This window comes from Triturus cristatus, chromosome 2_1, assembly GCF_964204655.1.
Source record: "Triturus cristatus chromosome 2_1, aTriCri1.1, whole genome shotgun sequence".
NCBI classification, from domain to species: Eukaryota; Metazoa; Chordata; class Amphibia; order Caudata; family Salamandridae; genus Triturus; species Triturus cristatus.
The window spans coordinates 862,784,191-862,797,584 of NC_140581.1; the positions used below are offsets into that span (position 1 = coordinate 862,784,191).

General features: G+C 43.6%; 1 protein-coding gene across 1 annotated transcript in view; it reads left to right on the forward strand.

The window, feature by feature from the left end:
• The window catches only part of PGM5 (phosphoglucomutase 5), a 680,115-nt gene that overhangs the window by 221,044 nt on the left and 445,677 nt on the right, over positions 1 to 13,394 (forward strand). Inside the window, exons 5-6 of the mRNA XM_085632981.1 lie at positions 6,247 to 6,437; positions 12,013 to 12,167. Of these exons, the coding sequence (XP_085489107.1) occupies positions 6,247 to 6,437; positions 12,013 to 12,167 (346 nt within the window). The remainder of the gene's footprint in view (positions 1 to 6,246; positions 6,438 to 12,012; positions 12,168 to 13,394) is intronic.

The window sequence follows — 13,394 nt, forward strand, 5'->3', positions numbered from 1 at the left end:
GATTTAGTGAACTGTGAGGAAAGTGTCTACACGGGGCAGTTTGGAGTCAGCCTCATATAAACTGGGGCTTGTAAATAACAAACGAAAAAAGAACAGAATTTTTTTTATAGTTCTGTTACTTTTAATAAATAGTGATAAGCCAGTCAAAAAGTAAATGGTGTAATTAGCAGATACATTTTCAAAACAAGCAGTCAATTTGTTGCTGCTCCTTTAGCATTCAATTCTGATCAATTCTTAAATCCGGATTACCCATTTCAGAAAATAATGATGGATTGGCCACTTTCTGACTCTTTTAGGCTAACACTGGTGCTTAATGTGTGTGGGTGGTTGCAGATGGTGGCCACAGACACTCTTTATTTTAGAACCAGGATTTACATTTTTCATTAACAGACCTACACACAGAACCTGAGAAGAAGCGCTGAAAATGGAGAGCAAAGAAGAAAGATAAAGATAGAAAAACTAAAGTCAGAAAATATGGAAAAAAAATAACCGTTGGGAGTGTCATAAAAAGACAGAAAATATAGGGTGGTGTGGTGGAAAAAAAGGCATGAGGTGGAATCATGTCTAGGCAGCCTTGCTGTTCAGCAACCCGGCATTTGCCAGAATCAGTGGCCAGCTCCTAAGGAAAATTTCTGGCACCTGCACAAATTGAGTACTGACTTACAGTATGAGAAACATATGTTTATCTTTCTTTTATCATGCATACTGCAGAAATCAATTGCTTCTAGGAGCTCAAGCATAGAGTCATTATACATGGCGAGACTAATCAATCAATCTATGATTTGCAGAGCATGAGTTATCACCCGGTTAGGTATCCTGGCACTTCCAGGTCCAGGTGGGCTTATTCGAACTCCCAGGTCTTGAGTGGCTTTTGGATGGGGTGGTGATTTATTATTTCTATTATATTTTTAACTTGATCGTTAAAAACTATCATTTTAAGTGACTGTCACGCATGCATAATCAATATTCCTGGACATTTGGTCGGATCCTGGTAATCCTTCCCATTGCAACGGTATGATCGCAATCTCCCTTTATTGGTATTAAAATACGAATGTATGATGAACCCTGCCAGTCAGAAAAAAATTAGACCGCTCCTACCACTTTAAGGCTGATTGCAATGTCTCATGCTAGCTTTGCCGGGTGCTTGATCCCATTCTGCTGACAATCGGCATTGCAGAGATGTCGCCCGCATTCTGCTACTATCAGCATGTGAAGTTGATTCATATTGAGCCCTGCCCACTAGTTCTCAACACACCTCTATTGTTTGCACAGAAATGTCTTGGTGGCAGGGATAGGGCTGGTTTAGTCATCTGGACTTTGCAACTCAAGTCGGCCCTGTAGGAGAGGATCCTTTTGCTCACTTGTAGTATTATATTGTATGATGCATTTGTAGGGGGCTTACTACCACTATGTGGGGTTTGAAAGCACTTAGCCACAAGAATAGCAATCTATACTATATAGGGAGTGTGGTTATAGGTGTGCTGTCTTTCATTTTAGCCTTTATGGGAAGTGCATGATCAGGGCCGAACTGGGAAACCCAAAGCAGCCCTGGCAATTTTGTCGGCCCAGACCCCGGGGAAGGAAGGGGAGGTGCAAGTGTGAAGCACTGCTGCTTTTGTTACTGGGGGAAGATATTGCAGCACCTCTGCAAAATCGTCCCCCAGTAACAAAAATGGCCCCCACCGCTGCAAAAGCGACCCCCACCCTTCCAGTCTCCCGGAGAAATGCCTGATACCCGCTACTGCCGGTCCGGCCCTGTGCATGGTGACCATCAAGGAGCAGTTATTGTGTTATGAGACGCAGTACCTGTTGCTGTGATGGGCGATAGTATGTAATTGATGTGTAAATTACTATTTTAATAAAGACTAGATATACAGGCAGCTACTCAGCACTAGTCTAGCCAGAGGAACAGCAGTATGCTGTGTGTACATATACAAGAAGCATTTGCAATGCAATATGTCTCGCATTTACGAGAGTTTAAGCTATTGTCATTTACAATGGCAATAGTTCAAACTCTTGTAAATGTGAGACTTATTTCATTTCAAAGAAGCAGCTGCCATTGTCCTGGGCTGCTTAAAAGTGAATGCACACATTGGGAGGAAAGCATGTTGTGCCTGCAGTAAGAGAAACTCATTAAAGAAAATAGAGCTTACAAACTAAATAAGATATGCTGTGTCGCAAAAGAAGCAAAAGGGCCAGTCGCCATGGGAGGTTACAAATGCAGACAAGGCGATACCAAGGAGGGACTAACAAGCCTAATAATGACTCGGAAGCCAGCGTTTACAAAGGACAATGACACAAGCTAATTACAAATCTGGGCGGAGAGTGGGTGGGGCTTCAAAGCCATACTCCACTACTGCATGCCTCACAGCAGCACATGAGCTGCCCAGACTTGACCTAAAAATGCTTAAAGGCTTAAAATGTAGGAATATTCAAAGGGGGAACTATTAAATTGTCAACTGATAGAGAAAGACAGAAACTGGAGTATGGTAGAAGGGAGAGAATTAGGAAGAGACAGTGGTTAGAGACTAGGAGAGAAAAAAGTGGAAGTAGGTGGAAAACTTGAAGAGCTATGGAGAGAAAAGAAGATGAAAATAATAGTGTTATTGCTGGAGGTTAAATAGACTCTGAACTATGATGGTGAGCAAATGAGAAGAATAAAGATGGAGGACAAAGGGAATCTAATGAGAAGTAAATTATGTCAAAGGTGCCGATGAAGGTTGAAGACAGCATGGGACAGAGATGAGAGTTCAAGATATGCAGGTTGCAAAAAACGGATGAGAATAATATATTTGAGGTGGATGGGAAACTAGGAAAGATAGCAGTGGATGACAAAGAGGCCTGACAAAATAAAAGTGGTAGAATTGGTGTTTAGAGGCAAATCTTAAGCGATAAGAAAACAAATTAATGATGTAGATGTACAGGCAAAAAACAGAAGAGACTAAGGAAAGAGTACAACTGGTGGCATAACAGGGCAAGAGTGGTAAGTTTGAAGATCAACATAAAACAGGAAGAAATCGATGTAACAGAGGACTGACGCGGAGGTAAAAGAGAAACTAGAGAGCAAGACAGGGCAATAAAGTAGAACTGGCAAAGTTAAAAGCAATTATGATAGTGGAAGATGTGGAGATGAGACGAAGAGTAAGAAATAAGGTAATGAGAAAACAGCAGCGAAAGTTGGAGGAAGACGGAGGCAGACATGTTGGTTCAAAAGTCAGTGGTACTGACAGTGAAAGAAGAAGAGATGGAATGAAAGGTAAAGTGGTGAAACAGTGAGAAGGAGAGATAGACATGAGAGGGGCACTGGATGGAAGCAAGAAATTTGAGTGATGTAGATGTACAGGCAAAAACATGAAAAGATTATGGAAAGACTGATGCTGCTGGGCACAAGAGACTGAGGGTGTTGCGAACAGCAAAAGAGACAACAATTGCCACAAATCGGATTATAGATGAACAGGAGTGACTTCAAAGTGGCAAAGAGCAGAGGAGCTGTCTCTTCTCACATATAACAGAAGCAAAAGCCCACAATACTACCTCCTTACCCGAGACTGCAGATCTGCAAGTGCGGGAGGAAGTGCTCTTTTCACAAGAGGGAGAGAATACTTCACAACTCATTCACAAAGAGGGCGCAGAACTGAAAATGTCAGAGGAGCTCTCTTTTGTCACAATCAGCAGGGACACTGTGGCACACATTCATTAACAAGACGCCGCAGAGCTTCAAACACCCAAAGAAATGCCTTTTACACACTAACTAGAGACAGCTAGGGCACAATTTAACTCATGCTCTAGAGACTGCAGAGCTTCAGACACCATGGTCTTTTGCACTCTCAGAAGAGACTGCTAGAGCACCATTTAACCCCTTCTTAAGAGACGGCATGCTTCAATCACCGAAGGAACTGCATTTTGCACACTAACTAGAGATGGCTAGGGAACCATTTAACCCATCCTATAGGGACTGCAGAGCTTCAGACACCATAGGAACTGTCCTTTACACAATCAGAAGAGACTGCTAGAGCACCATTTAACCCATTCTTAAGAGACAGCAGAACTTAAGCACCACAGGAACCTTGTTTTAAACAATTAGCAGAGACTGCCAGGACACCATTTACCCCATTCTCTAGAGACTGCAGAGCTTCAGACGCCATAGGAACTTTCTTTTACACAATCAGAAGAGACTAATAGGGCACCATTTACCCCATTCTCTAGGGACTGCAGAGCTTCAGACGCTATAGGAACTGTGTTTTACACAATCAGAAGAGACTGCTAGAGCACCACTTACCCCATTCTCTAGAGACTGCAGAGCTTCAGACACCATAGGAACTGTCTTTTATACAATCAGAAGAGACTGCTAGGGCACCATTTACCCCATTCTCTAGAGACTGCAGAGCTTCAGATGCCATAGGAACTGTGTTTTACATAATCAGGAGAGACTGCTAGGGCACCGTTTAACCCCTTCTTAAGAGACTTCAGAACGTAAGCACCACAGGATCTGGGTTTTAAACAATTAGCAGAGACTGCCAGGACACCCTTTACCCCATTCTCTAGAGACTGCAGAGCTTCAGACGCCATAGGAACTGTCTTTTACACAATCAGAAGAGACTGCTATGGCACCATTTACCCCATTCTTTAGAGACTACAGAGCTTCAGATGCCATAGGAACTGTGTTTTACACAATCAGAAGAGACTGCTAGGGCACCGTTTAACCCCTTCTTAAGAGACTTCAGAACGTAAGCACCACAGGAACTGTGTTTTACACAATCAGAAGAGACTGCTAGGGCACCATTTAACCCCTTCTTAAGAGACTGCAGAGCTTCAGGCACCAGGGTCTTTTGCACAATGAGAAGAGACTGCTAGGGCACCGTTTAACCCCTTCTTAAGAAACTGCAGAAGTTCAGACACCACTGGAACTGTGTTTTACACAATCAGCAGAGACTGCCTAGGGCACCATTTTACACACTCATCCACAAGACACTGCACGCCAAAGGAACTGTTCTGTCCCACAAGAAACACAGACTGCTGGGAAACTCACGCATTCACAAGAGACTCCGCAGCTTCGAACACCAGAATATCCAGCCCTTTCCTGGCATAGCAGAGACCTCTAGACTGCGCCTCACCATTGTAAGAGAGACTGCAACGCCTGGAGCTCAGCGCCTCAAATAGTGGCCGTCGGGGAAGCCGGTCCACACTGTGGAAGATGGATGTGACAAAGGCCCGATGTGGCGGTAAAAGAGAAACTGGAGAGCAAGACAGGCCGATAAAGTAAAACTTGTAAAGGTAAAAGTAGGATAGTAGAAAATGTGGAGATGATAGTAAGAGTAAGACCAGTGGTTTGCGCGCACCACAGAGGAGCGGGGGCGAGGGAGCGCGGCAGCGAGGCGAATGCGCGCTGCTGCGCGTAATAGACACCGATGGAAATGGGTGGAGCAAAGGCGGGACATGCGCCCGCCTTTACCCAATTGCGTGCCTTATTTTTTTTAAAAAAACACGCTAAAGACAATTGCAGCTGGCGACAGCAAAACCACACGCACTAGCGTGTGGTTAGCTTTCAGGACCCCCTACATGAGGTCTCGCGCTGTGCGAGCAGTGTTATGCACTGCAACGCTAGGCGTGAGACCTAAAAAAGGGGGTTAAGCGCAGAAGGCCCAGTAAGCAAGCATAGATGGTTTTTAGTGAATAAAACGATGCCAAAGGCAAGGAGCAAGAATGTGAATTGGTGACAAGAGCAGTTTTCACGAATCGTTTGTATTTTTTTAATACAAGGATACTGCCAACAATCTGAACATTTTTGGGATTTTTTAATTAAGAATTCAGACCTATCAGCAAAAAACTAGAACTGTCAAATGATTACAAATCAAAAGATCTTACAGCTTGCTAAAATATTTAGTTATTCATTTTTTGCTCCAGAGAACACACTGCTCCTACACCTTTGCTTTCTTGGTGTTCGAAAATATTTCACTTTGGTCAGCCTTTCAGATGAAGGTGACATGATATAAATGAATTCATGGAAATAATTCACAATAACTAAATAGTTAAGATTATGTCATAGGCCATTGAGAAGAGAAGTATTTTCACAAAGCTACATAATCTACCGGGGTCTGAGGGAAAGAGCTAGCTTCATGTCTAGTTGTGAGTGATCATGTGCTTTATTTGTACCCAAAGACCACCCTGCTGATGCATGAAATTCACAACAATTCCAAAAGCTAGGAAAGGCGTAAACCTTTGTAAATGACTATTTTTTTTCCTTAGTGATGGGGCCCTATGTACGGCGGGTCCTCTGCGATGAGCTAGGAGCCCCTGCCAATTCTGCCCTGAACTGTGTTCCACTGGAGGATTTTGGCGGGCAGCAACCCGATCCAAACTTGACATACGCCACAACGCTGCTGGACGCTATGAAAGGAGGAGAGTACGGGTTTGGAGCTGCTTTCGATGCTGACGGTGTAAGTCTTCTGTACATGTTTTTAATTCATTACATCACCAGTAGGTCACTTTTTCCCATATTAAAAATGACGCGCAGACGGCACAAGGGGCATGTAAATAAGCTCCATAAGTGTGCATAGCCTAATACCCATGTGTAACCTTTACTCCACTTTTCTTTTTTAGCCAGTGATTCAAAGAACAAGTATACACTATAGTTTGTGTGAGTTTCTACTCACATTTAAAAAACGAGTTTATTGTGAAGAGTTCTTTAATAAACACCTTTGTGGATGGTGTGCTTTAATGGCAATTTGCATTCTGAATTATTATCGCCAGTTCTTCCCTCATAAACCTATTGGGGCTAGATATTGCAGTGCAATGATCACATCGGGTGTGAAAATTACAGCCTCCACCATTCATAAGAATTGTGGAGGGATAAAAAAGAAATGTTGCTGTACGAAATTGGCATATTAGTGGCAGAGGAGGCAAAGGCACCTCAATTAATAGTCACAATCCTTGTCAACATGAATCATGAAAGTCACTAAATAAACCTATGCTCAACCCTCTGGCAGATATGGCATAGAACAGCCAGGCTAAATCTAGAGGCAATGTGTAAAGTATTTATGCGGTACTCAAACAGTAATAAAGTGAAACACCACAAAAAAGCCCAACCAATTTGAAACAATAGAGAATATTTTAATAAATACAATGACATCAAAACGTTAAAAATCCAATAAGTAGAAAAGAGTTATGAATTTTTACAGTTTGGGTTTAAAAATAGCGCCAAAAAGCCCTAAGCATTAAACGGCAGGCAACTGATTGCGTTGGATCGTCACAAAGGTAAGATTTAAGGTTGACCATGATGGAACGCGCCTGGGATTATAGGACCAGGTCACAAAGTTTGTCCTGGTCAAAAAGTTACCTTCTCACTCAGATACCTTTATGGAGCTAGAAAGGCTTCAGCAGGGACAGGCAGCTGAATGGATCCGAGGAAGGACTCGATGGGGAGCCCTGCACGAGGTCTCAAAGTCGATCAGAGGCTGCTTGGCAGCGGGCCCAGTGAAGCCATCGATAAAGGTGGTTAGGGTTGCTTGGATGCTGCTTGGTGTGAAGTCTGGGGTAGGCCTTGATCGAGTGCTGCTCAGTGTAAAGTCAGTAGAAGCTTTCAGTTAGGCAGGGAGGAGTGCACTCAGACCAAAGCAAAGGGTCCAGGACCTTGGGGACAGTACTTTTGGGGAGGACTCATTGCCACAGAGAGGCCAACAGAAGGACCCAGGTCAGGTCTGTTTGGGACTGGTCAGCTGGCAAACAGGAAAAGGCCTCTGGAAGCTTGTTGCAGCCCTTTAGTTTGAACAGGAGGCCAGCCAACAGAACCTTGCAGTCACTTCTTTGGGTCAAGGCAAGCAGGTGCAGTCTTCCTTCGGGTACTTCAGACATTAGGGCAGTCCTTCTTATTCTTTTCACGCCCTGGATTGTTCTGAGCAGGGTATTGGGGATGTCACATTTATGCCGGCCTGTGGGTGGGGCAACCATTGGCTACACCCTAGCCAGTGAGGGGAGAGTTCCCAGATTCGAACCTACCTACACACTTTATAGCACGCCCGGGACACACCCAGAGATGTGGCTATAATAATGGACAAACCCTCCCTTGTGGTAACTCCAAACCAGTTCTCAAGTAGCTCCCTCTCTCACTGGGTTTGGAGCAAAGTTGACTAGAGGGACAGAGGAAGGGGGCAGGCCTGGTGTCAAGTTCATCTGCTTGTGATGGTAGACCCTCTGGAAGTGCAATTAGTCCTGGGGCACATCACCTAGGCTATCCTGTCAAGGGAAGTGAAACACCTCCCCACACCCAAGCCCATTGTCCACTGTCTGGTATCAATCCACATCTCGCCACAGGAGAGCCATCAGCAGTCACTTGATGGTTGAATACTGGCAGAAAGACCTCCAGATATTTAGTAAGGGAAAGGTAACTTTTCTAAAAGTACCTTTTATAACATAGTTAGTCAAAATTCGATTTCACCATTCAATGGAGTTTTGAAAAACCTGCTTAATAGCTGTATGTCCATGTTCTTTGATGAGTTATTGAATTATACTTTTAGCTGCTTCCAACCCGAAAATATCATTATATGGTGTTCTAAAGCAATCCGGTGTTTCCTTATGGAGCAGCTAACCATGTCACAGTGAAAAAGCACTTTTGGCGCCTTTTTATCATCAGGACATGAATAACATTAATTTATACATGCCCTACTTTTAAATGCCGTGCACCCTGCCTTATCGAGCAACAAAGCACACCATAGGAATAACTTCCAAATATTTAAACGAGAGATTAAGGCCTAGCAAAAGGGTGATTTTTACAGGTCGAATTGGCAGTTAAAAAACTGCACAGTGACAGGCCTTGGAGACATGCTTTACAGTGCTACTGTATGCTATATCATGTAGATTTGTAGAGCGCACTATCACCTGGGAGGAGGCAAAGAAAACAAGAATAAGTAGGAATCAATACTTTTGGAGCAACAAAATATGCTAGATTCAATTTCGCAATCCCATTTTACGGGATATCTGAGTGACAAAACAGAAGTGATAGAAGACTGCTTATTTGCAATGGGAATATCTAGCTATTCAGTTGCTTTTTAAAGATGTTTACTTTTGCCTCTTTGAAATTATCTTTTTTTTATATATAATGTTTGATTTTCAAGTCTGGTGGCTGTCTGAAGTAATTACTTGTATCTGTGACCCAGGCCTTGTTCCAATCTCTTCCCCTTTGATCATCGGTCTTAGTATCTTAAAGTACCCTTGTACATGCAGAGTCCAGATCGCGGAAAAGAGACAGACATGGTGAGAGGGGAGAGGGCAGGAAATGTCTATAACATTGTAGAGCAGAGGTACGGATGCTGAAGCATGAGAACTGTTAGAAATGGGGGGTTCTAGTTGGCAATGGCTGGCGCCAATGACCAAATAGGGACCCTTGCTTCTAAGTCAGAGTAAGGGGGCTACACCCTTTGAATACTAAATCTAAACTAAAGACCGGGCTCTCTTTTAAGGTGATATGACACACTTCCTTGGCTTGGAGTGTGTCCTATGGCTGAAAATCTCCAAGAAGTTTCTGTGCTACAAACATTCAATATGGTGGCTGAGACATGGCTTCTATGAGCAGAGGCCCTTGGAGGCCATGAGTCCTTTCCTTCTCTTCTTACCCCTGCTCTCTGAAGAATAAATGAATTTTAAAGACTTTCTTCAAACTACCTCCCAACCCACATACATGCACATGCTGTCACAAAATCTAACTTGCTCCATGAGACTGAATCGAGCTGTCAGGAAAGCCTAATACCCAGGGCCCAATCCACAAAAAAAGTTGTGCTTCTGCACCTCCAGGGTAAACACCTTCACATGGGTACATAATTTTGCCTATTCCAATTCACAAAACTTTCTGGAAGTACACCTGGAAAGCTGCACTAGTCGAAGTTTTCTAGGCATCCTTCGGGAAAGCTTTTGTGAATTCCTGTTTTTGCTTGTGTGCTGGTGTGTCTGCAGTCAAATCTGTACAAAGGGTACAATTACACCCGCAGAAATATCAATGCTTTCATTCATGTTTTTACCACAAGGAAAATGTATTTCCTAATGGAGAAGCCCCTTACCCTACACTCACACAATCTTTGCGGTATTCCATTAACCCTTCTGTCCTTTGTCCGTGTCATGGTGGGAAAGAGTCATTTGGAAGTTTATAAATGGCCACAGACTCATATGTTTTGTGGGTTCACAAACTTTCAAGACCAAACATTCCTTGAAATGACCACTCCCAACAACTTGTGTGGAATTCATTCTCAGTTAGTATTATGCTGTTGTAAGGTAACATTATGCAAAAGGAACAGGATTTGTGGCTGCGAGGTCAACGTTTGTTAATTCCTTGCAGTCATAAATCCTGCCATTTGTGCTTGTAAAGCAGTTTTACTGGAGCAAATGGCTTTGTGAATCGAGCTCTCAGTGTTTACATGAGCGCACAACACTGACTGGCCTCACCCCCTCGGTCCTTGGCAGGACATTATGTTTAATGGGCCTTCCTAATTGAAGGCAAACATTTTGTTTAATCATTTCCTTTTATAATTAAACTCCCTTTTACCTACACAGCCATGTGAACTCCCCTGAAAGCAGCTGACTGAAAATAATTGAAGTAATGGTATTTCTCTCATACGGTCTGAGAAAGAAAAGAAAGCAAAAATGGAATTTTACATTTTGGACTGTAGAGGTAGAAACTGATTTTTGAACATGGACTGATTTCCAATAGCCACCACAACGACCACCACACCAGAAAGAATAATTCTGTGAAAAAACGATGCTACACTTTATGAGAGAAAGCTGCAGTATGGCTGCAAGCCTTGCCATTAAAAAGGTTAATTAAATTATGTTTTCCATGGCGGAGACAACCTCTTTAATTTCTCCACTTGGTGGCGGATCAATTAATAAAAACTTAAGTTAAATTGCAATATCTCATTTAGAAGTAAAGTTTACCTCTCAGTACCAGCCAACTCCCTTCTCAGAATATATACGGCCAGGGCCAGGCACAGAGCGGTGTTATCGAGCAAAAGTGTTAATATTGTAAACACAGTGCACATGGTTCTGGAGCTTTTTATCAGGCCTCAGAGACAATATACAGTTAAATTCACAAAGCCATGGATGCAACCTAGCTGTGCAAATTTAAAAAGTTTACTTGTTAATTAAGTGCTAGGTAAAATTACAGTGCTAAGGGATAATTTACTTGGGCCTAAATCTGCCCATAAAGCCAGGGAGTCGGTGGTCAAGGGTGGTAATACATTGCAAAGTTGGTGAGCACCCACAAACTTGTTGTTTTTCCACAAGCATTTTCCTGGCCTATTCCTGCCCTGGATACAGTGTGATGGAGAATGTGTTTGTCCACAGGGAAAACTATTTGCACCGTGGACAAAAAAAGTTACGATTTTTTTTTAAATCCACTTTTGTGAAGCATTTGCATATTCGGAAATGTGCTTTGTGTACATAAGAACGCATGTGAGTACTCCTGGAATGCTACAATAGTTGATTTTTCTTAATGAGGCCCATATATGATCAAGCTATTGACTAATGATGAATCATCCTCAACAGCCTGACTCACACTTAAAACTGTGCAAAATAAGCCCCTCCTAAAAATTAAGGGGCAGATTTATGAGCCCCTTGCGCCACTTTTGCGTCACTTTTAACATGGGAAAAGTGACACAAAAGTGGCGCAAGGGGCTCATAAATCTGCCCCTAAATGTTTACACTGCTGACTTTGCCAGGTGCTGTCGCCTCACTCATCCATCTTTCCATTGCAAGCTAAAACTAGTAGGCAGTTGTCAGATTTAATTTTTCAACATTGTATATGGTCATAGTCTAAAACTCTAAGGTAACACTCTACAGATTAATACCATTTTTGAGTTTTTTAGGTGTTTAAGATTGAGTACCGGAAAAATATTTATTAAAAAGAAGCAAGCTGCTTTTCCACCCCTTTGCTGGCTAAAATGTCAAGAAAATAAAAGTATCTTTCAAATGCAATGCCTTGACAAGGAAAATTAAGGTTTACACCTCTTTCTCTCTGCTCTTTTTCAGGATCGGTACATGATTGTGGGGCAGAATGGTTTCTTCGTGAACCCGTCGGATTCGTTGGCGATCATTGCTGCTAATATGCCCTGCGTGCCCTACTTCCGGCAGATGGCCGTCCGGGGCTTCGGCAGGAGTATGTGCACGAGCACAGCACTCGACAAGTACGTACCTTCCCGCCATGCTTTTGGCGGCCTCTGCCGCTTAACCATGAAAATATCATGCAGGGCACTCACATGACGTGAAGTACGTGACGTGTTATCAAAAAGTGGATGCACGTTAGTTTAGCACTGAGCTTTCACAATGCTTTGTGTTTGCGGCACGGGGTGAGCTATAACTAGTGCTGTGGCTGTGGTGATTGTGGAGCAGGTCTGTGGCAGGCTGGCTGGTAGCTTCAACAGTCTTGGAGGAGGATATAAATATATACAGTGATTGAATGGAAAGTATTTCTTCACGAAGAGTTTCTTGTGACGTGTAAGGAGCTCTGTTTCTGAAGAGCTGCATAAACCAAGTGTCAAATGAGTCGAAGATCGTTTGCAGTGCAAATGTGCAAATAAGGAATTTCTTGCTTGCAAGGGTATATAACCTGCTGCCTATATATCTATGGCTGTCCGTTAGTAATTTGTAATGTGGTGTGTGTGAGGGTCATCTGACCTAGGGTGTGCGCTGTAGCTAGCATGCAGGCCTAATTGCTATCAGGCCACGTGGTGGTGAGGGCAGCGCAAATAACATGACACCACAACCGATGTACAGGTCTGGGCCGGAAGTCCCGAGCGACCTCCGCCCGTTTATTTATAGTCTCTCTGGCCACGCCTGGCCAGAGAGTGTTACATTGTGTGTATGTGCTTCCTGGGGTCGTGTGATCTCTCAACGATTAGACCGTTACATCCCATTCCAAATCAGTTCTTTTCTTTCCGGCCCATCTGCGCACTCCACGCAAACTCGGTGAGCTGGCTGTTCGGCTGTGGATTGGGACGCAGGTAATATCTGTGTCGCACTGTCCCCATTCCCCTGGTCGGTCTGCCAGTTCCTGATTCACCTGTTGGCTCTGGCGTGTTGTTCTCCTCCGTTCCCCTCGGGGCTGGGAACTTGGTTGCAGATCTTCAGGGCAACAGATGCTTGAGTCATTGACAGCCATGTTGGTACTTGGGACTCTTTCTGACCTCAGGAGATCGTGTTATGTCTCCGGAACTTCTTTGAACCAGGAGATGTTTCTGGTTACTACTTCGCCGTTCCGTTCCACCGTCACTGCCGTGCCTCTGACATCCTGCACCAACCATGACCCTTCTTCATAGTGTGTTCGGAACTTTCCTCCTTGTCTTCGGTTTCTTATCAGAACTCTGCACCCTGGCCTCAGAGTCCGACTCTTCGCTCCTCTCCGTTGGCTAGCT